Here is a 27306-nt window from a genome sequence, read left to right on the forward strand (position 1 = left end):
ATCCTAAGATTTCTAATGGCACCAAACCTTCCATATTGAAAACAAGTGCACTAACTGATTGGCCGCCATTAATATCAATGAATATATGGACGCCAGGGTTAACCATGTGCTCCATTTGCACATACACAGTAAGGCCTTTTGACTTTTTCCTCAGCGTCACCACTGCAGATCAGCTATACGAGGTCTGTTAGAAAAGTATCCGACCTTTGGCCGGGGAAAAAAAACTGGCTTACCTGGAGCGTTGGAAACCTAATCACTCTCGAAGTAGTCTCCTTGGGACTCCACACACTTCTCCCAGCAGTGTCGCCACTGTTGGAAGCATTCCAAAAAAGCCTCTTTCGGAATGGAGTGCAGCTCCGCCGTCGTTGCAGCCATAATGTCCTCTCTTGTCTCAAAACGCGTTCCTTTCAATGGCCTCCTGAGTTTTGGGAACAGCCAGAAGTCGCAAGGGGCCATATCAGGAGAGTAAGGAGCCTGTTGAACCACACAAGTTTGGTTTTTAGTCAAAAAAGTCCGAATTAAGTTTGAGGAATGTGCTGGAGCATTGTCGTGATGAATGCACCACGTTCCTGTGGCCCACAACTCCGGTCTCTTGTGCCGTACAGCATCACAGAGGCGACGAAGGACATCCCTGTAGTACTCCTTCATTATTGTTTGACCCTGTGGTGCGTACTCATGGTGTACCACACCGCAGGAGTAAAAAAAAAAACAGTCAGCATGACCTTAATGTTGCTGCGCACTTGGCGTGCCTTCTTTGGTCGTGGCGACGTGGAATGCTGCCATTGTGACGACTGGAATTTGGTTTCCGGGTCGTACCCATACACCCAGGACTCATCACCGGTGATTATGGTGTCCATAAAGCTGGGATCACTTTGTATGGTGTCCAGCATGTCCTGTGAGACTTCAACACGGAGGTGCTTTTGCTCCGCCGTCAGCAACTTCGGCACGAATTTCGCAGCCACTCTCTTCATGCCCAAATCTGTGGTCACAATGGAATGTGCCGAAAAAGTGCTATTGTCCACCTCTTCTGCAACTTCTCTGATGGTCACTCGACGGTCCCGCATCACTACAGCTTTCACTTTGGAAATGATCTCGTCATTTCGGCATGTCGATGGCTGCCCAGAGCGCGGCGCGCTCTCCACCACTGTGCGTCCGTCTTTAAACCGGTTGAACCACTCCTTAATCTGTGGGACGCCCATAGCATCATCACCGAAAGCCGTCTGAATCTTCCGAATGGTTTCCACCTGGCTGTCGCCCAGTTTTTGGCAAAATTTGATGCAATAGCGCTGCTCCAGTCGTTCAGACATTTTCCTCGCAATAAAAATCCATAGAGCGCACAGCACACGTCCTGACACAAAGGCTGCTTACAAGGAAATGACGCAACCGACAGGCGGGAAAAAACTCACGCATGCGCACGAAGGTTCAAGCGTGGCTGATGCAAGCACACGTGATTCAAATTGATTCATTCCATAAGGTTTTTGCAAAAAATTAAAAGGTTGGATACTTTTCTCACAGACCTCGTAGATCTGCATATTGATTTGGCACAAGTTTGTTTTTTTTACACCAAATGCACTTCAGAACACTTCAGATATTTCGTATTGTAGGTATGTTGTTAATCTTATTTTGTTGCCACTAGTGGAGTGTCTAGTGGAATTGTGGATCGTTACTCTGTTGACTCATCACTTACAAAGGGTTTTTTTTCTTAAAGGAAAAAAACAAAACAGGATTCTTGCAGCCGAAGCAGTAAGTGTTGTCAAAGCGAAGCTGTCAAAAACTGGAACTTTTGAAAGATAATATGTTCCAGTGGGCTTTTCAAACAGCACAATGCTCAATACAGTGACACGGGGTAATAAACACAAACCCACTGTATCATAATGCCAGATGATAAAATGAAACAACAAACAAACAATTATGACTTTCCATTTTTGGCTTTGTGAATCCTGGTCATTTTCATTCCATAAAACAACAAGAATGTGTTGAATACATTAGATCCATGTGTGAATACAGTATTTGGTTTGTAGTAATATGTGACAGGTTGTACAGTGCTACAGTCATAATATAAAGAACAGTGAGTGTTTTCTGGGTCCTGTATCACTGTTAGAGGGGATTACTTGTGTCAGTAACACATAATAACACTTTGTATTCTCACACTGAGATACTACTCATTGGCTGTTCATATTCTGTGCTGCGCTCCACAAGGTGCACAACAGAGTACAGTGAGCACGCTACGTCAGAGAGAGCAAGTTGATGTCATAGCATCCGTCCACCTGGGGAAAAACACAGGAAAATACATATCAGAAATACCACACAATGTGCTTTTACTGTAACACACCTTTTCAGGATTAAGTGGACATATACAGTCCACATCTGCTCTTCTGCCTCAATGTTACTTTTGCTGCACCTGGTTTGGCTGCAGAAATTGAAAGCTGCTTCACTTTAAATTCAGGAGTTTAACTTAACCCAGAGGTCTCAAACCGGTTTCAGAAAGGGCCGAGAGGGTGCAGGCTTTCTGTGCAACCACCCACTCCAGTAGATGATTTCACTGATTAACTGATTTCACCTGCTCAAAGTGATGTTAATCAGTGAAATCACCTGCTGGAGTGGGTGGTTGCACAGAAAGCCTGCACCCTCTCGACCCTTTCTGGAACTGGTTTGAGACCTCTGACTTAACCAGATCTGGTTTTGGTGTTTAACTCACAAAGGTTACATTCAGTGCACTGAATATTAAACAAGTGCACAGTCTCCAAACATGCACGGCGACTTGGGTAAATGTTAAGAAACTTACCACTGACAGGTGACATGTACAGTTCAATGATTTTGACCTTTAGACCCCCACTGTTGTGAAGGTGTAGGAACACGGACCCATAACAGGGGGCGTTAAATGAACGGACAATGGATAAGCCAAACAGTAACAATTTAATGTTGCAAAGTGCACAACGGAATACAGACAAACAGTTTTGGTACCACAGACAATTATATGTAGCATGACGTGTGGGCAGGCTTGAGGATAGGAGACGTCCGTCCCGAACCGAGCCGGATCCCACACGGCCTTCACTGCCAACGGATCTGAAGAACACCGGAGCCGCCAAGTCCTGGATCCCCAGGTGGCCACCGTCTCCAGCTGTCAGACCTGGTACTGCTGGCAGAGAACAGAAACAGTATTGATGAGTGTGAGTTCGCACACTCAGTAATCCCACAGTCTGTGTTCTTTTGGGAGGGAGCACCTCCACCTCCAATCACACACTCATGCAGCTCCTGTCTAACCACTTATCTGGTTGGAGTGTGAAGCGAAGCCGTCGCTGATCACACCAAACGCCAATCCCTCAGATAAGGCACACCACAGGAAAAGAGCTGCAAAGAAGTTCAGACTCTAAGTCAGAGTTAAGTGTAGCAGAGAAATTACCTCTCTAGTGGCTGATTTCTCGGCGGGGAGGTGGAGTTGTAGTCCGGCCTTTATGGTGGTGGTGATGAACTGTGGATGAGTGACAGCTGGTGCTGATGAGTGACAGCTGTCACTCTCGGTTGCTCCAACGCCCTCTCGTGCTTCAAGCCCGCACTTCAAGCTGGGCACCATCTGGTGGTGGTGGGCCAGCATTACCTCCTCTTCAGCGGCCCACACAACAGGACCCCCCCCCCAACGGGGGCGCCTCCTGGCGCCCGACCAAGCTTGTCCGGGTGACGGGTGTAGAAGTCGGCCAGGAGGCCCGGGTCCAGGATGAAGCTCCTCTTCACCCAGGAGTGCTCTTCGGGTCCATAACCCTCCCAGTCCACCAGATACTGAAACCCCCGGCCCTTTCGACGGACGTCCAGGAGGCGGCGCCGGTCCAGGGGTGCAGAGAGTTGATGTGTGGTAGGGTTTGATTCGTGAAACATGGAACACTGGATGAATCCGCAGTGAAGCTGGTAGCTTCAGCTTCACTGCGGCCGGACTGAGGACTTTAAGTATGGAAAATGGTCCAATGAACCTGTCCTTTAGTTTTTGGGATTCTACCTGTAGTGGAATGTCCTTCGTGGATAGCCAAACTGCCTGCCCGGGCTGATACGTAGGGGCCAGTAGCCCTCGTCTGGGCCTTGAGCAGGGCAGAGCGGGCAGTACGCCACACCCGACAGCACCTCCTCAGATGGGCCTGGACCGAGGGCACCCCGACCTCTCCCTCCACTAGCGGGAACAATGGGGGCTGGTACCCCAAACACAACTCAAACGGGGAGAGGCCGGTAGCCGATGATACCTGGCTATTATAAGCGTACTCGATCCAGGCCAGATGGTCACTCCAGGCCGTCGGGTGCGCGAAGGTCACGCAGCGGAGGGCCTGCTCCAGTTCCTGATTCGTCCGCTCTGCCTGCCCGTTCGTCTGGGGATGGTACCCGGACGAGAGACTTACGGTGGCCCCCAGTTCCCTGCAGAAGCTCCTCCAGACCTGGGAGGAGAACTGAGGACCATGATCCGAGACAATGTCCGATGGAATCCCATGCAGATGCACGACATGGTGGACCAGGAGGTCTGCAGTCTCCTGGGCCGTTGGGAGCTTCGGGAGGGCCACGAAGTGGGCCGCCTTGGAGAACCGGTCCACTATCGTGAAGATGGTGGTCTTGCCCTGGGACGGCGGGCGGCCCGTGACGAAGTCCAGGCCGATGTGAGACCAGGGGCGATGAGGCACGGGCAAAGGCTGGAGGAGGCCCTGGGTCTTTTGATGGTCCGCTTTGCCCCTGGCGCAGGTGGTGCAGGCCTGGACGTACTCCCGGACGTCGGCTTCCAGAGACGCCCACCAGAAGCGCTGCCGGACAACTGCCATGGTTCTTCGCACCCCTGGGTGGCAGGAGAGCTTGGAACCGTGTCAGGGCCTCCCAGACGGTCTTCTCCATGTCCCAGGTGAGGGTGGCCACGACAGTGGACTCGGGGATGATGGTTTCGGTTGGGTCTGACAGCTTGGTCCTGACCTCCTCTTCGTGCACCCGGGACAGGGTGTCAGATCATTGGTTCTTCGTCCCGGGGCGGTATGTGATCCGAAAGTCAAAACGCCCGAAGAACAGTGACCAGCGGGCTTGCCTGGCGTTCAGACGCTTGGCGGTCCAAATGTACTCCAGGTTCCGATGGTCAGTGAAAACCGTGAACGGTACCGAAGCTCCCTCCAACAGGTGTCTCCACTCCTCCAGAGCCTCCTTCACTGCAAGAAGTTCCCGATTGCTGACGTCATAATTCCTTTCAGCCGGGGTCAACCTGCGGGAAAAATAGGCACATGGGTGGAGAACCTTGTCGGACTTCCTGCTCTGGGACAGCACGGCTCCTATCCCTGAGTCAGAGGCATCCACTTCGACTATAAACTGGCGACTTGGATCGGGCTGCACCAGAACTGGTGCAGTCGAGAACCGGCGTTTCAACTCCCTAAACGCGGCTTCGCACTGATCCGACCAGGTGAAGGGGACTTTTGTGGAGGTCAGGGCTGTCAGGGGACTAACCACCTGACTACAGCCCTTGATGAACCTCCGGTAAAAATTAGCAAAACCGAGGAACTGTTGTAGTTTCCTATGGTTTGTTGATTGGGGCCAATCTCTCACCGCCGCTACCTTGGCCAGATCAGGGGCGACAGAGTTGGAGGAGATTATGAACCCCAGGAAGGACAAAGAATTACGGTGGAACTCGCACTTCTCGCCCTTCACAAACAGCCGGTTCTCCAACAACTGCTGCAGGACCTGACGTACATGCGTAACATGAGTCTCAGGATCAGGGGAAAAGATGAGTATATCGTCCAGATATACGAAGACAAACCGATGCAGGAAGTCCCGCAAGACATCGTTTACCAAAGCTTGGAACGTCGCAGGGGCGTTAGTGAGGCCGAACGGCATGAGCAGGTACTCAAAGTGACCTAACAGGGTGTTAAATGCCGTCTTCCATTCGTCTCCCTTCCGGATCCAAACCAGGTGGTACGCATTCCTAAGATCCAGTTTTGTGAATATTTGGGCTCCATGCAGGGGCGTGAACACTGAATCTAACAGGGGCAGAGGGTATCGGTTGCGAACCGTGATTTCGTTCAGCCACCTGTAATCAATGCATGGACGGAGTCCACCGTCTTTCTTGCCCACAAAAAAGAAACCAGCACCCATCGGGGAGGTGGAATTCCAGATCAGCCAGGCAGCTAATGAGTCCCGGATGTAGGTCTCCATTGATTCTCGCTCAGGACGTGAGAGGTTGTACAGCTTGCTGGACGGGTACTCAGCGCCTGGGATCAAATCAATGGCACAATCATACGGACGGTGCCGGGGCAGGGTGAGCGCCAGATCTTTGCTGAAAACGTCAGCAAGATTGTGGTACTCATTTGGCACCGCCATCAGATTGGGGGGGACTTTAACCTCCTCACTAGCTGTCACACCAGGCGGAACCGAGGATCCGAGACATTCCCGGTGGCAGGTTTCGCTCCACTGAGCCACAACCCCAGACGGCCAATCAATCCGGGGATTGTGTTTTATCATCCAAGGATAACCCAATATCACACGGGAGGTAGAAGGTGTTACATAAAACACAATCTCCTCCCTGTGATTACCAGACACCACCAATGTCACTGGCTGTGTCTGATGTGTGATTAATGGAGAAGGGTGCCATCTAGTGCCCGTACCTTCAAAGGTGAAGGTAGAGCCACTAGAGGGAGCCCGACTTCCCTTGCCCATCTGCTGTCCAGCAGATTCCCCTCCAACCCCGTGTCCACCAGTGCTGGGGCGTGAAGGGTTAGATCCCCACTCAGGATCATGACTGGGATGCGTGCAGATTTTCGGGGTCTCCCCGTGTGGGTATTGTGACCCACCCTTAGCCCAGTCTCTAAGGACGAGTGCTGCTCTATTGACCGTTTGGGGCATTTTTTCTGTGTGTGCTCGGTTGAGCTGCAGAGAAAACACTCCCCACGGACCAGCCTCCTTTGTCTCTGATCTGATCACCTTTTGGCCCTGCTCGTTTCCATAGCAACGTCAGCAGGGGGAGCTGTCGTCACGTGGAGTGCCCTGGCTGTGGAGCGTGGGGAAGTCGGCTCCCTTTCGGACCCGGTAGGAAGAGGGACGGCTTGTGCCTGACCACGCCCTTCGTCTTGCTCCCATCGGTGTTCTGTTAATCGGTTGTCTAACCGTATAACCAGGTCGATAAGCCCGTCTAAATCCCGCGGCTCGTCCTCGCCACCAGGTGCTCCTTAAGGACCAGAGACAGTCCGTTTACAAAGGTGGCGCGGAGCGCAACAGCATTCCACCTGGCTCACGCTGCCGCTATGCGGAAGTCGACTGCATACTTAGCTGCGCTCCGACACCCCTGCCTGATTGACAGCAGCAAGTTCGAAGCAGATTCGCCTCTATGGGGGTGATCAAAAACCTGCTTGAACTCCCTCACAAGTCCAGTATACGTGGTTAGGAGCCGTGAATTCTGCTCCCAGAGCACCACAGCCCAGGCGCGTGCCTCTCCTCGAAGCAGATTTATTACGTAAGCCACCCGGCTGGCGTCTGACGCGTACATGACGGGACGCTGTGAAAAGACGAGCGAGCACTGCATTAAGAAGTCCGCGCACATCTCGACACAGCCTCCGTACGGCTCCGGAGGGCTTATGTAAGCTTCAGGGGACGTTGGGGGGGTTCGTTGAACGACCAGCGGAATGTCTGTTTCAGGCCTCCAGTCAGCAGGAGGAGGTGCTGCAGCAGCGCCCTGAGCCTGCGCTTCCACCTTGGCGGTGAGAGCCTCCATCCTCTGATTGAGCATCACATTCTGCTCGGTGACTAAGTCCAGCCGAGCAGTGAAAGCGGTTAAGATTTGCTGCAGCTCACCTAACACGCCTCCTGCTGACACCTGTGCACCTCGCTCTTCCATTGGCTGTTCAAGCGATGGTTGACGCCCCTCGGGATCCATGACGCTGGCCGAGAAATCCTGTTGTGAAGGTGTAGGAACACGGACCCACAACAGGGGGCGTTAAATGAACGGACAATGGATAAGCCAAACAGTAACAATTTAATGTTGTGAAGTGCACAACGGAATACAGACAAACAGTTTTGGTACCACAGACAATTATATGTAGCGTGACGTGTGGGCAGGCTTGAGGATAGGAGACGTCCGTCCCGAACCGAGCCGGATCCCACACGGCCTTCACCGCCAATGGATCTGAAGAACACCGGAGCCGCCAAGTCCTGGATCCTCAGGTGGCCATCGTCTCCAGCTGTCAGACCTGGTACTGCTGGCAGAGAACAGAAACAGTATTGATGAGTGTGAGTTCACACACTCAGTAATGCCACAGTCTGTGTTCTTTTGGGAGGGAGCAGCTCCACCTCCAATCACACACTCGTGCAGCTCCTGTCTAACCACTTATCTGGTTGGAGTGTGAAGCGAAGCCGTCGCTGATCACACCAAACGCCAATCCCTCAGATAAGTCACACCACAGGAAAACGGCTGCAAAGAAGACTCTAAGTCAGAGTTAAGTGTAGCAGAGAAATTACCTCTCTAGTGGCTGATTTCTCGGCGGGGAGATGGAGTTGTAGTCCGGCCTTTATGGTGGTGGTGATGAACTGTGGATGAGTGCCATCTGGTGCTGATGATGAGTGACAGCTGTCACTCCCGGTTGCTCCGACGCCCTCTCGTGCTTGAAGCCCGCACTTCAAGCAGGGCGCTATCTGGTGGTGGTGGGCCAGCAGTACCTCCTCTTCAGCGGCCCACACAACACCGACATCAATTAGGCTTCTTGGGGCCACCATGTCTAATACACATATCAAGTTTGGTGACAATCAGGCAATTAGGAAAGACATTAGTCTCAGACTCAGACTAATGGGCTCAGACTGCAAGAAAAGACAATTAGGAAAGACATTAGTCTTTCCTAATTGTCTTTTCTTGCAGTCTGAGCCCATTTCTTTTGCATCCCTTGCTGAAGTTGTGAAACACATAAAACCTATAATTTGTCCTTATATGTTGTTCCACCTAAGGTGCTGAAGGAGGTTTGGAATACTGTTGGGGCGGGTCTCCTAACTTTTATCAATGCTTGTCTTAGATCAGGGTCTATTCCAGCTGCTTTTAAACATGCTGTGGTTCACCTCTTCTTAAAAAAATCTCATCTGGACTCATCAGTTTTATCCAATTTTAGACCTGTGTCTCATCTGCCATTTCTGTCTAAGGTTTTAGAAAAGGTTGTCTTTTCACAGTTACAGTCATTTTTAGAAGACAATCACATCCTTGAAAAATTCCAATCCGGGTTTAGATCGCGGCACAGCACTGGGTCGGCACTTTTAAAAGTTCATAATGGAGACATCACTTTGTAGGTGGATGCAGGGAATCCTGCTGTGCTGGTTCTGTTGGACCTCACAACAGCCTTTGATACTGTGGATCACACAGTACTTGTTTCCAGGTTAGAACATGTTATTGGCATTCAGCATAATGCACTTAAGTGGTTTAGATCATATTTGGCTGACAGGAGCTTTTCTGTCATGATTGGGAACCTCTCCTCATCAACTGCTCATCTGTCTTGTGGTGTGCTGCAGGGTTCTGTTCTTGGGCCTATTTTATTTTCGTTGTACATTCTGCCATTGGCCTCAATTATAACCCAGCATAACCTGTCCTTTTATTGCTATGTGGATGATCTGCAAATCTATCTGCCTATGAGGACTAATGGGAGTGATGCTTTGTCATCATTATTTAACTGTATTCGCGATGTAAAGCAGTCCCAAAACTTCTTTTACCTGAAAGATGGTAAAAGGAGATCATGGTGTTTGAGCGCTCTGGCATACCAAATGTGGTAACACCAAATTTTGGTGCTCTGGCTAATTATGTAAAACCAGCTGTCAAGAATTTGGGAGTGATATTTGACAGCTGTATGAGGTTCAATCAACAGATAAACTCTGTTGTCAAAGCAAGTTTTTTTCCAGCTTCGTCTTTTGGCTAAAATAAAGTACTTCCTCAGTAGACGTGATCTTGAGATGGCCATTCATGCTTTCATCAGCTCCAGACTTGATTATTGTAATGCACTTTATTATGGCATTAATCGGTCTTCTCTTACACGTCTCCAATTGGTACAGAATGCTGCTGCTCATCTTTTAACAAACACTTAGACGTGAGCATATTACTCCCATCCTGTACTCACTCCACTGGCTTCTTGTTCGTTTGAGAACTGATTTTAATGTTTGTTTTTAAAGCTGTTTATGGCCTTGCACCTCCCTCACTTGTCTGAAATTTTAACTTTGCACACTTACAGTAGGACATTACGGGCATCTGGCCAGCTTTACTTAGATACTCTGAGGTCAAGATATAAATGCTGGGGTGATCATGCTTTTGCGGTAGCTTGATGAAGAGTACTGTTTGGCACTCATTAAGTCCATGCCTCAGAGACTGCAAGCTGTTACAAAAGCCAGAGGTGGTGCAACAAACTACTAGTGATGTGTTGCAGCGTTCTTTTGTTTTTCATGATTCCATAATTTTTTCCTCAGAATTGAGTGATTCCATATTTTTTTCCCTCTGCTTGGTCTAAAAAAGTAACCGTTACTGACTGCCACAATTATTTTTCCTGATTTCTTATAGTGTTTCTTAAAGCCAGAAAGTTGATATTTGAAATGACTTTAGTTTTGTGTCATGTCTGTGATCTGCTTTTTTTCTACAAAATTAAACAACTGAATGAACATCCTCCGAGGCCGGTGATTCCATAATTTTTGCCAGGGATTGTATATACTGCTGTCTTTAGCTTGTGATGTGACAGCTTTAACACTTTTGTCAAAAAAAATTCCATTCTGAGATGGGACCATGTCATAGTTTTCTTTCACTTTGTGTGTGAGACTCACATCAAATCGTCCGACAGAGGCTGTAGTTTGGTTGCTCTGCATCACCTCAGTCAGAGCCCACATCTGCTGGATCGTGGATGATACAGTCTGGGGATCTGGGAGTCCCTGGATTATACAAACAAACAAATAAATCAGAAATTCACGCACGACTGCATTTAATTTGTAGTTTCAATTAAACAAACAGTGTACCTCCAAAGGAGGATGTTGATCAATAAGGGTCAGGTCAGACAGCCAATCAGAAACCTCCTTCTCTGGGCCCTGTGAGAAACAGAATTCATAATTCAGACACTGACAGTATACTAAAGTGTAGAATTTGTATTTTTATTTTATTTATTTATGTCAGAACCAGAAACGGCTGTGGAAAAGCTGGATTTGACAGTATCGTTTGTCAACTTTAAACTACACAAGTACACAAGAACTCTTGTCAGGAAAACTCAGGCACTCCCATGGGGCTTGTTGGTGAGATTTTCAAATACATAATGTTTATGTAATATCCCACAAGTTTAGAAATATTATTTTGTGAACCACAAAGACATTGTTTTTTCATCTTCATCTTTTTCCAGATGTATGTTGGGTTCACAGCAGGAGTCCAGGACTCCCAGGGTCCATACTGGACCCAGCCCAGTCCATAGTGAAAACATTGGGACTCAGGAGCAATTTTCAGCTTTATTTTTGTATAATTATTTATGTTTTTAGTTGTGAAATTCTACAGACATCCTTCAACATACTCAATGTAACACCTGATCTTCACGAGAACGAGCAAATGGTCAAATTCAATTCATTTTTACCATTACAGTTTCTATTCATGTTGTTTCCCCATTAATTCCAGCTGTCTTGAGCTGTGCTTGGGTTGGTGGTGGACTCTGAAGCAGGCTGTATTTAACAGTGACTTTTTCCTTTTTTCACATGGGCCATGTGACACACTGGGTGTCACATTATCATATGCACTGCAGAATCTGCTGGATATATGTGATAGTACCAACCATCTACAACCCCAATTCCAATGAAGTTTGGACATTGTGAAAAATGTAAATAAAAACAGAATACAATAATTTGCAAATCCTCTTCAACCTATATTCAATTGAATACACCACAAAGAAAAGATATTTAATGTTCAAACTGAGAAACTTTGTTTTTGTGTAAATATTTGCTCATTTTGAAATGGATGCCTGCAACACGTTTCAAAAAAGCTGGGACAGTGGTATGTTTACCACTGTGTTACATCACCTTTCCTTCTAACAACACTCAATAAGCGTTTGGGAACTGAGGACACTAATTGTTGAAGCTTTGTAGGTGGAACTCTTTCCCATTCTTGCTTGACCTACGACTTCAGTTGTCCAACAGTCCGGGGTCTCCGTTGTCTTATTTTGAGCTTCATAATGCGCCACACATTTTCAATAGGTGACAGGTCTGGACTGCAGACATGCCAGTCTAGTACCCACACTCTTTTACTACGAAGTCACGCTGTTGTAACACGTGCAGAATGTGGCTTGGCATTGTCTTGCTGAAATAAGCAGAGATGTCCCTGAAAAAGACGTTGCTTGGATGGCAGCATGTGTTGCTCCAAAACCTGGATGTACCTTTCAGCATCGATGCTGCCATCACAGATGTGTAAGTTGCCAATGCCATGGGTACTAACACACCCCCATACCATCACAGATGCTAGCTTTAATCTGGATGGTCTTTTTCCTCTTTTGTCCAGAGGACACAACGTCCATGATTTCCAAAAACAATTTGAAATGTGGACTCATCAGATCACAGCACACTTTTCCACTTTCCGTCTGTCCATTTCAAATGATCTCAGGCCCAGGGAAGGCAGCAGCGTTTCTGGATGTTATTGATGTATGGCTTTCGCTTTGCATGGTTTTAGATGTAGCGACGAACTGTAACTGACAATGGTTTTCTGAAGTTTTCCTGAGCCCACGTGGTAAGATGCTTTACATAATGATGTTGGTTTTTAATGCAGTGCCACCTGAGGGATCGAAGGTCACGGGCATTCAATGTTGGTTTTTAGTCTTGCCGCTTACGTGTAGAAAGTTCTCCAGATTCTCTGAATCTTCTGATTTTATTATGGACTGTAGATGATGGAATCCCTAAATTCCTTACAGTTGAACATTGAGAAACATTGTTCTTAAACTGTTGGACTATTTTATTTCACACAGTTGTTCACAAAGTGGTGCTCCTTGCCCCATCTTTGCTTGTGAACGGCTGAGCCTTTTGGGGATGCTCCTTTTATACTCAATCATGACACTCACCTTTTTCCAATTAACCTGTTCACCTGTGGGATGTTCTAAACAGGTGCTCTTTGAGCATTCATCAACTTTCCCAGTCTTTTGTTGCCCCTGTCCCAGCTTTTTTGAAATATGTTGCAGGCATCCATTTCAAAATGACCAAATATTTGCACAAAACAATAAATTTTATCAGTTTGAACATTAAATATCTTGTCTTTGTGGTGTAGTCAATTGAATATAGGTTGAAGAGGATTAGCAAATCAATGTACTCTGTTTTTATTTACATTTCACACAATGTCCCAACTTCATTGGAATTGGGGTTGTAGATGGTTGGTACTATCACATATATCCAGCAGATCCTGCAGTGCATATGATAATGTGACACCCAACTTCATTGGAACTGGGGCTGTATATTAATTCAAGAGTTGACTGGCAGCAAGTTGGCCGTTATTGCCATGCTGGTGGCCAGATTAATTTTTAACCTTTTATTCGGTAGTTTAATGTTTCTTATAATCTCCCTTGCAGCCCCCTTTGCTGCCCAGAATTCACTGCAGCGCCAGCAGAATTCCAGCATCTCACACCATATGTAAGGGCCCCTTCACACAGTACAGAATGTGGTTGAAGTGCGCATGAAGCAGGAATCATATGCAATACGCGTAAAATCGTAGCTGCCTCGTACACCTGTTGCTACAACTATCTGTGCACACCAGCGGCTGAAAGACAGAGTGTGCGCTGTGAGAGCCCATCGAACCCTCCCATGGCAGGTGTTGGCCAAATTCCAGCTGACACACACGAACATCTAACACCGCTCGTTTGGCACTTAGAAAATGTGTGGCCGTTCACGCTATTAACACGACCACAATCAGCAGACAATCACTTTCAAGCTGAATGTGAAATTTGTCTAAGTGCCCCATGAGTGTGGCTTTGCAAGCAGACACAGTGACATGTTGGTGTGTGCACTGAACTGAAAGAAGGCGCATCTGCCAACAGGAGCAGCTGTTGAGATCTCTGCTTCTGGATGTCACGGCTGGGGAAAATGTACTGTGTTTGGACGGACATGAACTAACTGTCCACTGTGACGTGTGTGTGTCTGCTTGTCATCCTCACGTGGACATACATAAAAATATATATCACTGTTGCAATGGGCTGCATCGAGCATGTACACGGTGCACACACTGACAGGCTACCCCAGGTGAAACGGACCATCAGATCATAACATGCAGCAGGCGATCTGAATGTCACGTCACCCACTTGAGCTCTGTTCCACATGATGCGGTGTCTGTCCTGCGGCATGCCGTCCACAAGTCACACGTGTCTTGCAGGACACACGCGCGAGGCCGGCTGGACACCCCACCAGCAGATGTGGACATAAGAACACCCTGCTCTCATTCATGTCATTTCATGACTGTACATCTGTGACCATGGGCCATCTACAGAGGAACAGACGGATCATACTTGTATTGCCCGCTTGATAAGAGGGATTAAATAAAATGTGGTGTTTTTATATGGTGTGTGTGTGTGTTTTTTTTTTTTTTTTAATACATCCATGTCCATCTTCATATCAGGCATTTTCCCACACTTTTTACAGGACAGTGATGGTAGCTAAGTGGTGACATTTCTGGCTGATAATCAGAGCTTTTAGAAATTGCAGGTTTGAATCCCGTGGGTGGCATGTATTTTTTTATTTTTATTTTTTACAACAGCTGCACGACGTGGTTACACATGCTGCAGCTGCTCGCACTGTGTTCCCGCGTGCACGAAACCGCTATAACGGCATCGTTCATGCCTGCCAGTTGGATCTATGTTTTCGTGGTTCGCTCATACAAGCTGTTCCGCCTTGATTCGCACTGATTTGTACTTATTCGTACTACAACCCCTGGCAAAAATTATGGAATCACCGGCCTCGGAGGATGTTCATTCAGTTGTTTAATTTTGTAGAAAAAAAGCAGATCACAGACATGACACAAAACTTAAGTCATTTCAAATGGCAACTTTCTGACTTTAAGAAACACTATAAGAAATCAAGAAAAAAAGATTGTGGCAGCCAGTAACTGTTACTTTTTTAGACCAAGCAGAGGAAAAAAATATGGAATCACTCAATTCTGAGGAAAAAATTATGGAATCACCCTGTAAATTTTCATCCCCAAAACTAACACCTGCATCATATCAGATCTGCCCGTTAGTCTGCATCTAAAAAGGAGTGAACACACCTTGGAGAGCTGTTGCACCAAGTGGACTGACATGAATCATGGCTCCAACACGAGAGATATCAATTGAAACAAAGGAGAGGATTATCAAACTCTTAAAAGAGAGTAAATCATCACGCAATGTTGCAAAAGATGTTGGTTGTTCACAGTCAGCTGTGTCTAAACTCTGGACCAAATACAAACAACATGGGAAGGTTGTTAAAGGCAAACATACTGGTAGACCAAGGACGACAAAGTGTCAAGACAGAAAACTTAAAGCAATATGTCTCAAAAATCGAAAAATGTACAACAAAACAAATGAGGAACGAATGGGAGGAAACTGGAGTCAACGTCTGTGACCGAACTGTAAGAAACCGCCTAAAGGAAATGGGATTTACATACAGAAAAGCTAAACGAAAGGCATCATTAACACCTAAACAGAAAAAAACAAGGTTACAATGGACTAAGGAAAAGCACTTGTGGACTGTGGATGACTGGATGAAAGTCATATTCAGTGATGAATCTCGAATCTGCATTGGGCAAGGTGATGATGCTGGAACTTTATATTGGTGCCTTTCCAATGAGATTTATAAAGATGACTGCCTGAAGAGAACATGTAAATTTCCACAGTCATTGATGATATGGGGCTGCATGTCAGGTAAAGGCACTGGGGAGATGGCTGTCATTACATCATCAATAAATGCACAAGTTTACGTTGATATTTTGGACAATTGAAAGGATGTTTGGGGATGATGAAATCATTTTTCAAGATGATAATGCATCTTGCCATAGAGCAAAAACTGCAAAAACATTCCTTGCAAAAAGACACATAGGGTCAATGTCATGGCATAGGGTCAATGTCAATGAGCAGATCTGATTTGATGCAGATGTTAATTTGGGGGATGAAAATTTACAGGGTGATTCCATAATTTTTTCCTCAGAATTGAGTGATTCCATATTTTTTTCCTCTGCTTGGTCTAAAAAAGTAACCGTTACTGACTGCCACAATCTTTATTTCTTGATTTCTTATAGTGTTTCTTAAAGCCAGAAAGTTGCCATTTAAAATGACTTTAGTTTTGTGTCATGTCTGTGATCTGCTTTTTTTCTACAAAATTAAACAACTGAATGAACATCCTCTGAGGACGGTGATTCCATAATTTTTGCCAGGGGTTGTATGTGTGAAGGGGCCATAAACAATGGCGAGTGAGGATATGGATGGTGTCGATTTCGCGAATTCACGGGCAGTGATGATGATGACGACGACACATTCTCCCAAGTTGAGAGGGTTATATAGAGGAGGTGTAGCACGTGTTATGGACTTCTGCCATGCCCCGATGTTATCTTATTGTCCATACTTCACAAGGTGTGTCTGTGCCCTGAACTGGAACTCTGCTGAAACCGACCTCTCGTGTGAGTCACAGACCGCCAGACGGTGTGAGATTCACAACTGCGAAACAGAGAATGTTTCACGTGTGCACAAGTCTTTTGTTTTGCATGTGTGGAGAACACAAACTGATTCCATCATCGGTCAGTTTGGTTCTTCTGAGATAACGATAATCAAGAAGATAGACAATGACTGACACTTGGACACATGATGTTCCTGATAAGAGTGTGTCAACTGACAGTGTGCAACTTTGACGACAACATCCATGAGATATATGCTACTGCAAAATGTATGACAGTTCTGGTAACAAGAGCATTGGCCAAACAGCCATCTCACTGATTACTACTGATTAAGTGACTTTTGTTGTCACCAGATGTGAATAAACACACACAGCTGATGTATAACTGAGTCACGAAGACTAACCGGCTCGATATGAGGGTATATTTTGATGTCTTCAAGGTTGAAAGTTAACCAAGCCGAGGATGGCTGTCTTAAGATTAGTCTCACAGATGTCACGTGATCTGGTTCCACCAGCATCTGTACAAAAAAAGGCAAGTGGTTCTTACACATGAAACTGATTAGTACAAACAGACAGCATCATAGAAAATACTGCGAAGTGAAAAGGATAGGGCGTATCCATACTTACAAAATCATATTTATTTTTATGATATAAACATGAAAATATTTTTTTAAAGTGCAGAAATGATATATTTCCATATTCAAATTCTACTACTAATAATAATCTGTCCAGATATGCTATCACTCCAAAAGATCTTCTCATGTGTGTCACAATCTCAAAGGCCTTAAACAGGAGCAAATTTAAAATCACAGCTTGTTTATCATTTTATTCAGAGAAAATGCAGCAATGATGTCCTCCTTGGTCACATTTAACCTTGAAAATATTGAGCTTAAGCTTCAAAAATATCCTATTAATTCAAAGATGCTTAAACATGAGTGATTTGATGGTACCTAATGTATGTATTGTTTGTGGGGGGTGGGGTGGCAGTGGTCAAGGTAATTGGGGTCAAAAGTCAAAATTTTGACGTACCTGTTCATTTGATCTCCTATGTGTGACGTGTGTGTGTCTGCTTGTCATCCTCACATGGACATACATAAAAACATATATCGCTGTTGCAATGGGCTGCATTGAGCATGTACACGGTGCACACACTGACAGGCTGCCCCAGGTGAAACGGACCATCAGATCATAACATGCAGCAGGTGATCTGAATTGAAGGTCCAATTTCCACCAAACTAGAAATGAAACTAAAAATGACCCTTAAAGGGTTTGTTCTGGCAACGGTCAAGGTCGCTGGGGTCAAAGGATAAAATTATGTATGTATGTTTGTTTGTTTTTTAGGATGAATGTTCAGCAAACGTGGCACGCATATGTAGTTGGGATCTGGAATTCCCAGGTGACATCAAATTTAGCAAAGGCTAATCATTGGCATCAAGGTCAATGGGATCAAAGGTGTAGGCGCCATATGTGCATAGATGACTTAAGGAAGTTTGTTTCAAGATCTAAATTTAAATTCTTCACTCTGAATTTTGCATTCAACATGACACACATATGGGGGGGTGGGTTCTGGAATTGCCCACTGAGGTCAAGTTTGCCAAAGGGTCTTTGGCTGACTCTACCCACGTCCTTTTACTGTTTTCTGCTCAACTTGGTATGTCAGTGAAGGTTGGTTACTCAAATTCCATTCAAAAATTCTATTTGGCAAAGGTCAAGGAACTTACAACTTAATTTGAATCAAATGTGTCGCACACTTAGGTAGACTCCAGAACTGCCCTGGCAAGGTCATTCACAGCTCAATCAGTTGGGTGAAGGTTGGAAGTCAAACTGATGTAGCCACTACTGTCTCATGCCCATAGGTAATATTACAGAGTATGGTATAACAGGACAGACATACAGGAACATAACCTCTGCAATGGAAATTTCATCTACAGATAAAAATTTATTCAGATGAAGTTCATTCACCAAGAAAACACTCACTACACAGTGCCATCCATTTTGGCATCCCTTCAATGGCTTCCTGTCCCAGTGAGATCAGATTTTAATTTTCTGCTACTAGTCTCTAAAACTGTTCACGGACTGGCACCTCCCTACCTAGCTGACCTAATTAAACCTTACGTACCGGCCTGGGTATTGCGTTCTCAGGGTGCAGAACTACTTTGTGTCCCTAGGGTGAATAAGAAGTCTGCGGCACATAGAGCTTTCTCTTATTGTGGCCCTATTCTGTGGAATGATCTCCCTGCATCAATAAGACAGTCAGATTCTGTGGAGACTTTCAAGTCCAGACTTAAGATGCACTTATTTTCCCTTTCGTATGGCTAGCATACTGGCATGGGATAGTTCTATGCTTTTTACACACTTAATTCATTTTATTAGGAAACAGAGCGTGCCACGGCCTCAACTTTATCTAAATTCTGGGTCTTTTAGTGAAGCTTAGGGCTAGTGGCTGGTGATCACCTTAGTATTTCCTATTTTTCTTGTTGTTTAATGCTGACAAATTATACTGTATTTCTTGTCTTTCTGATGCCTGATTCTGTTTTTTTCCTCTCTGTTTAAGGTGTAGCTCCATCCAGAGATGGGTGTGATATTTGTGCTGGAGACCTTCCTGTCCTGTGCACCGACAGTATTTCCTGTATATTCGTTTTGTGAATTGTTCTGTAATTTATGTCTGTAGCATGGCCCAAGCAGAGGGTCACCCTTTTGAGTCTGGTCTGCTTGAGGTTTCTTCCTCAGAGGGAGTTTTTCCTTACCACTGCTGCTCTGGGGATTAGTACGGTTAGACCGTACTTGTGTGAAGCGCCTTGAGGCAACTCTGTTGTGATTTGGCACTATATAAATGAAAATAAATTGAAATTGTAAGAAAATAACAGTTTCATTCTACTGAAACAAATATAATGACCTGTGTTCTTAAAAGAATTGACTTACAGGGTGCTGATCCCCGATCTGCAACCCATACATTATAAACCAAATATATTTAAAAGAAACAAAAGATCCACATAAACTTGAAATAAATTAAATTTATGTATACAGATGATTTTCTTCCATTAACCCCTTCTAAGCCTGTATATCCCATCAATGGGAAATTTCACTTTTTATTTGTAAGATACTGACAAGCAAAAAATGAGGCAGGTGGTATGGGGTTAAACAATATCAGGTTTGGGACCCCATCCAAAGTATACAAATTTTAAATCACCATCTGCTTGTATCGCCAGGCCCAATAAACAAGAAATGCATAGAAGAAATGAACAAGTTGTGACTTTGTTTCAATGCTTTTATAGGGAGTTGGCTGGCTCGCCTCCACGGACAGCTGAGAGGGAAAATGAGGAGCTCTGAAATGTGGGGGACTGTGTTAGTTTTGCTCAACAGGACATGTTTTGCAGATGTGATAAGAAGTTCAGCTGCAAGTCTCATCATTTACTGTCAAATTTAAAAGGACAGTTTATTATTTGGCCTTCACCAAATGAAGCTGGTCTCACATTGTGTGTGTGTGTGTGTGTATGTGTGTGTGTGTGTGTGTGGGGGGGGGGGGGGGGGGGGTGCTGACAGCCAGGCACAAACTTATAAGCAGACTGACATTTTCACAGATACGCAAGTGTGAGGAATGTAGAGGTCAGTATTTTAATGTTTGTTAATACTCGTACTCAATAAAGGCTCCACTGGCCGTACAGGTAGAGTGACTTCCTCCACCCAAACATGAACAGCCCACCTGTGTCCTGTGAATAGAGAAGTAGTCTTGGGAGCCTCCCTCAGTGTGTGGGTTTTCCATCAGAGTCAGCTGTCTGAGAGCTGTGCTCCACTCAGCAGGAGCATTCTGCCCTGGGTGTCGCCTCAGCAAACGCACAGTCAAAAAAGCTGTGTAGTAGTTCTTGAAGGTGATTTCCTCAATCTGGAAGACACAGAATGTCCATTCCAAATGAATGTCAAATTAGGAGTGGATGGAGTAAACACACCAAATGCAGGCACCCAACTACAGTCATGTTGCTCAGTAGAGCCTGACAGCTATTATCGGTTGGCTGATAATGTCAGCCGATATGAGCCTTTCACCAACATGCAGTGGTGGGCACAGATAACCAAAAAAATTAACTTCGATAACAGATAATCAGATAACTGAAAAGTTATCTTTGATAAAGATAAACCGATAAACCACCCAAAAATGTATCGGAAGTTACAGATAACCGATAAATTCCAGTATTGTGTCTGGTACATTTGCAACTACTAATAAACTGAATTTGAGTTTTAACACCACGACCGCTTCTGGTAGCATCAAAAACGACAATAGACCCAAACAATGGGCCCACACTTCTGTCTTTGAACATCCTGCCCCCTGCTGGAAGGTCTTGTTTACTACACGGGTTCCAGAAGCACCATGAGAACAGCCACAAAGCCAGCTCTCTACCAATCACAACGCTCTGGTCAGGCAGAGGTCTTGGAAAATAAAGTCATGCTGACTAATGGTTTGGTGTGAATACTGATAGATTAACTCCATTAATGTCAATTCTGTCATTTGTACAAAGTTAAAATATAACATATATCTTTTAATGTTGAATAATGCACTAATTCTGAGGTTTTGTAACAAACACAGACAGATGGCAAAGGATTTCCATTTTTTTATTTGTAAAAACAGGCATTTTTATGGAGCCCTGGAAGTGTCATCGCAAAATGTTTTGCATGTGGAGAGAATGTGCGCATGTTTTATGATGTGCGCACGTTTTATTATATTGTAAAACGTGCACTCAGTACTGTCTTGACACATAAATGTTGGCTTTACACTGTGCGAGTTTTGGCTCTTTTTCAGATGATTTTTCATTTGTGCAAGAATTTTTTGGACTGAGTTTCAGGTTAATCACGCGTCCTGCATCGTGTAGTGTACATCGGCCGTCGTGAGGGTATCCTGCTGCTGAAGAGCTACAAGCATCCAACCGCTCGTACTGTGCATGTGCAAACACCGCAGAGCTGTCTTGTAATGTTTTTTTGTTTTGTTTTTAAACTTTGATGTCTCCCATCGAGAGTTTTTGTAAATTAAGTTTGAAAAAAAAAAAAGCTTACGTTTTGCTTCTGGAAACACGAGTTCGACGTGTGGTTTTTGAACGTACAATGTGTGTGAGCACATAAATCGTGCGCTCTGAACTTTTACACCGTGCGGTTCTGTGGTACAGTTTGAACTAAAACTGAGTACAGCGATTAAAATATAATACAGTGTCTGCCCAGCTTCAGGACGAATACTGCCATGAACACTACTGGCCAGTAGATGGCAGTAGAGGCCTTGAAAACATGCCAAAACAAAATTCTAGATAATCCGTGTCTGCTACATTTAAGATGCGTGAAATTTAACAAACGCAAATACAATAACGTCTATAAACCCAGAGAATATATTCACAAGAGTTTTAGGCACTCGAGTTTAATGCTGTTGTCCGGGGAGCCTGAACAGAGTGTCTGAAATGCATTTATCCTGTTGTGAACGTACTGAGATTACCCTATCCTACCCATAATGCACTGCTGGGCATAGCATGTGCTCACTAAAACCTTAAAAATTAGCACATTACTTTAAAACTAAAACATATACCTGATATTTTCACTTTATAAAACTTCAGACATGACAGTAATTTTAAATAACTTGTCCAAAATTAGTTTGGTCAAAATTTGAACCATAAGTTAAAAATGTATGCCTCTGGATGACTTGGGTGATATTGCCGGCATATCAGTATGGGGTTAAAGGAAATGATTTTTCTTTTTTTTGTGACCAGTTCTCATTTGCCTGCAGAGGATGGAGCAGTTTCTCCTGGAAACAGCTCTCTTCTGTTTGCAGAGGGTAGAACTACAATATACATCTGTTATGAAACTTAACATGTAGGTGCTCAACTGATTTTAAATTTTTAAAATGTTTGCCGCTGTTCAGCTTTGTTTACTACGTTATCGGTATAAAAGTTATCAGACAAAAATTTCTCGGAAGATAATTAGTCCGATAATGGTTTTTAAAGTTATCTACAAAGATAATCCGATAATGAAAACATTATCTTCAATAATTATCTGTTATCGGATTATCCGAACTGTGCCCACCACTGCCAACATGCCATTGTTATTTTTGCCAATATGAAAAACTTCTTTTTACCAAATAAACAATGCAGAAAAAGACTTGGAAATGGTGCCATTATGTAGTTTGTTAGGCAGAGGGAGACACCACATATTTTTCCAATGCTGTCAAACATGGCTGGGACCCCATCACCCCTTAATCACATTAGCTACAAGTGACAGAGGCAAAGCAACCAGCTGCCATTCATTTTCAACCAGAGCGGGCATTTTACAGCAACAAGAGACTAGGTGGGGCCAAAATAGATATGAAGACTACAAATGCGAAGAGAAATGCTGAGTGATTCGACATGACGACTGCCAATCCGAGTAATAGCAGCAATGGTACTAGACCACTGGAAACTTTAAGTAATAGTAATAAAAGAATCATACAGGAAGAAAAAAAAGAATCACAAAGAGCAGTAGAAAACAGTAAAGTGAAGCCAGAACAACACTTGTATGATGCTTTTCCAATCAAAAAAACCTGGCTGCAGCATTTCTGTGTAGGCTCTCAGTTGTCCAGGTGGTTTCCATAGTAGAGAAGCTTGAATCTTCGACTGGACTGGGTTGCTTGACGTGAGGACGTTTCGCTTCAAATCACAGAAGCTTCCTCAGCTAAAATTCTTGCTCTGGTAGTCTGACTTCTGTCTTGACTCTTGTAGAGAAGAATAAACCAGAAGCCAACAAAAGCTGGAGTTTTCTCTTGTTGGCTTCTGTTTTTTTTGTTTTTCCGTAATTATTGTATGGCCTTGCCTTACAATATAAAGCGCCTTGGGGCAACTGTTTGTGATTTGGCGCTATATAAATAAAATTGATTTGATTTGGTTTATTCTTCTCTACAAGAGTCAAGACAGAAGTCAGACTACCAGAACAAGAATTTTAGCTGAGGAAGCTTCTGTAATTTGAAGCGAAACACCCTCACGTCAAGCAACCCAGTCCAGTCGAAGATTCAAGCTTCTCTACTACTGGCTGCAGCACTTTGGCAAGCTGATGGCATTCATGAATAAATGGTTGATCAAAACATACAGGCAGCTTGAAGCATTTAAGGAAATAAACACATGGATAGCTTCTTCCAAATTACTCAAGAAAATTAAAGCAGATTCAATTTTCAGCTGACCCAAAACTGAAAGGAAACAGTAAAGTTTGAGACAGGAACGTCAACTGCAATTTCCATAATGGAGTTGCTGGACTGATTTTTAATCAGAGAGTAAATGAATAGCATTCAAGTTTGAGTCCTCATGAAATCTTAGTGTGTGCAATTTTTGCTAACCTGCACAGATATTTGTCATCACAATTATGCATTGTTATTTCATTATTCAGGCCCCCTCTCTCTATGTTACTGGGATGAAATCAGTTCCCAAAATCATTGAAGGTGTATGTAAAAGGAATACAATCAACAATTTTTCCATTAATTTCAAATTTTAACATGACAGATTGAAGTGAAAACTACATACCAGGAGCAGACTCTCTTACTAAAGAGGTGGCCGGACAATTTGGGATGGTTGGAACTGGAGCCTGACTGATATGAACTTTTTTAGACAGCAAAAATGATATTTAGGAGTATAAAATTTACTAACGTGCTGCCCATGGGGATCCATGGGCTCTAGATTGGGTAGTTTATACAATAGGTAGCTGAAATTTTTCAAGGGTGGCAATACATTATGCAGAGTTTCTATAATAAGTTGGCATGGCATGTGAGTCCAGAATGTTTATAGAACCTTAGACCTCAACAGTTTTTAGAAGAGTTTTTAGAAGAATTCAACCCTTTTTATTTCCTGTTACATATTTTTTAATGTTAATTTACTGTCTTAATTTATTTACAAATTGTTTAGGTTCTTGTTATCATATAAATACTATTATTATTATTATCATTATTATTATGTTATTATTAATTCTATTTTGTCATTTGATTTTTAAATGGACCACAATGGAAATAAGTGTTTTCATTTGTGTCTTCCATTTATTTTGAATGTATTTATAATGATATTACGTACTGACTATTGAAGTTATTTAATAAAAACATCTATGCACGCTTTTAATATATTGATGATTTACCATTTGGCATGTGAGTTCAGAATGTAATTATCAACATTCATTGTCAGTGTTGTTAGCTATTATCTGCAGTTTCTTCAAAAATATTAATCCTATCAACGTGACGTTTGGCAGCATTCATCCTTGACCCAAAAAACATAAGCATACCAAACGGCAAATGTCAGCTCTCCCCAGTTTGTCTGTGATCGAAGTTATACGCATGCACCCGGAGCTTTTTGTCTTTTCTGCATTCTGCCGCAAGCAGGTGCTTTTATTTTTTACACACCCACAAACAGAGATGGGTGGAACACATCAAACTCACAACACCTTTCACTCATGGTAATGGCAACATGATACTTAACTAAACTGACTAAACTAATTGAACTACAAAAACTGAATAAATCAATAACACTAGCAACACTGTTGAATTAACATGAACCACAATAACAATATATAAAACCCCAAGTTCCCACGGTGCATTGCAGCACAACATCCACAGTTCACTGTTGTTACCCAATATCGCTAATTTCTCCAAAAACATTAATCTTATCAACTTTCCATTTTGCAGCATTCATCCTTGTCCCAAAATACATATGCATACCAAAAGGCAAATGTTAGCTCTCCAGTTTCTCTATGATCAAAGCCAAACTCATGCATGCATACACGCACAAAATCCCTGGCAGCACAACTGGAAGTGCCGGTGTCGCAGACCGAATGGTTCCCCCCCAAAAAAATTGGTCCGCCCTGCCTTTACTATGCATGTGTCATTTGGGACCACAGCGGCTCATCTGAGGCGGCTCATCTGAGATGACACCCAAAATTATCAAAGGGAATTAACCATTATTATTAACCATCTGATGACAAGGTAAAACCTCTTAAATCATTCTAAAGTCAGTTTGAAGCAGAAACAAGGCAGTTTTAAGCAAAAACGAAGTGAATATCGATGAGTCACTCCTGATGCTTCGAAATGATGGAGGGCGCAGTGAACACAGCAGCGGCAGCAGCAGCAGCTGCTTGCTTCGCTACTGCGCTGATTGCTTCGGTTCGCTACTGCGCTGATTGCTTCCTCTGTCTTTTATTATGAAATAATGCTGAATTTATGTGGAAATGAGTTGTATAAAATCTGCAGACATCTGTTGCTGAGACAGATGATGACTGGAGTGCAGTTTTAAGCAGAAACAAGGTGATAATCGGTGAACCGTGGTTGACGCACAGAAATGACGCATGTGCAGTGAAAGGCAGGGCGGACTGATTTTTAAGAGGTACTGTTCGGTCAGCAACACCAGCTCTGCATCTACAAGGAATAAGAACCTCACATGCATGTTTTGATAGTGGAAGGACAATGGAGCAGCCACAGAAATTAATATATGAGGACATGCAAACTCTACATGGATCGGATCTTAAAAATCACCTTATCAAAAGATATGTGTGCCAGTTTTTCATCTTTATTTATAGTCATAATAGCAGTGTGTTCTAAATTGTCCAGATACATTTGTGATTAACTTTTCCTCTGACACCGACTGGCTGTGGAGAATGTATACCCTGTGATTAGCAGGGAAAGATTAGGATAAATGGAGCTGAACATGGTGTAAATTAGGGCTGCACAATATATCGTAAACATATAGCTTAGTAACTGCGATATTAACTTGTTTCGTGCAGCTTTCCAAAAGCAAAATAAATGTTATATTTTTATTCTGGTTTGCATTAAAACCAGAAGTAATGCCGCTGTTAAGTCCAAGAGGAGTCAATTAAGGAAGATGTACAATTCATCAATTCATACAGTTTTTTATTGCAGTGTTTTTGTCCACTAGAGTTATTTAATGCACCTAAACTTTCATGCACAATAAAATACATTTAGAGGTTCTGACTGGTGTCATGCACATTTCATTTCCGCCTTTCAAAATAAAATGTCAAACCAATGTAAATGGACTTCCAATGCGTCATGTCAGAAACATGTGAAAAACATAGATGTCTAAGTAACTGTGCACTTCCTGCGCATTAGTCATAGATATATATAGATATATATATATATAGATATATATAGATATATATAGATATATATACACACACACACTCAACAAAAATATAAACGCAACACTTTTGGTGTTGCTCCCATTTTGTATGAGATGAACCCAAAGATCTAAAACTTTTTCCATATACACAATATCACCATTTCCCTCAAATATTGTTCACAAACCAGTCTAAATCTGTGATAGTGAGCACTTCTCCTTTGCTGAGATAATCCATCCCACCTCACAGGTGTGCCATATCAAGATGCTGATTAGACACCATGATTAGTGCACAGGTGTGCCTTAGACTGCCCACAATAAAAGGCCACTCTGAAAGGTGCAGTTTTATCACACAGCACAATGCCACAGATTTGCAAGATTTGAGGGAGCGTGCAATTGGCATGCTGACAGCAGGAATGTCAACCAGAGCTGTTGCTCATGTATTGAATGTTCATTTCTCTACCATAAGCCATCTCCAAAGGCATTTCAGAGAATTTGGCAGTACATCCAACCAGCCTCACAACCGCAGACCACGTGTAACCACACCAGCCCAGGACCTCCACATCCAGCATGTTCACCTCCAAGATCGTCTGAGACCAGCCAC

At 43.9% G+C, this 27306-nt stretch overlaps 1 protein-coding gene across 1 annotated transcript in view; it reads right to left on the reverse strand.

The window, feature by feature from the left end:
- Nucleotides 1-1936: 1936 nt before the first annotated feature.
- nicn1 (nicolin 1) overlaps nucleotides 1937-27306 on the reverse strand; it is a 36152-nt gene continuing 10782 nt past the window's right edge. The window contains exons 3-7 of the mRNA XM_034167654.1: nucleotides 20303-20482; nucleotides 17004-17117; nucleotides 10969-11037; nucleotides 10780-10884; nucleotides 1937-2267 (exon numbers count right to left, since the gene is read on the reverse strand). Coding sequence (XP_034023545.1) covers nucleotides 2226-2267; nucleotides 10780-10884; nucleotides 10969-11037; nucleotides 17004-17117; nucleotides 20303-20482 — 510 coding nt within the window. The 3' untranslated portion in view covers nucleotides 1937-2225. The remainder of the gene's footprint in view (nucleotides 2268-10779; nucleotides 10885-10968; nucleotides 11038-17003; nucleotides 17118-20302; nucleotides 20483-27306) is intronic.

This window comes from Thalassophryne amazonica, chromosome 3 (genome assembly GCF_902500255.1).
Source record: "Thalassophryne amazonica chromosome 3, fThaAma1.1, whole genome shotgun sequence".
Classification (NCBI taxonomy): Eukaryota; Metazoa; Chordata; class Actinopteri; order Batrachoidiformes; family Batrachoididae; genus Thalassophryne; species Thalassophryne amazonica.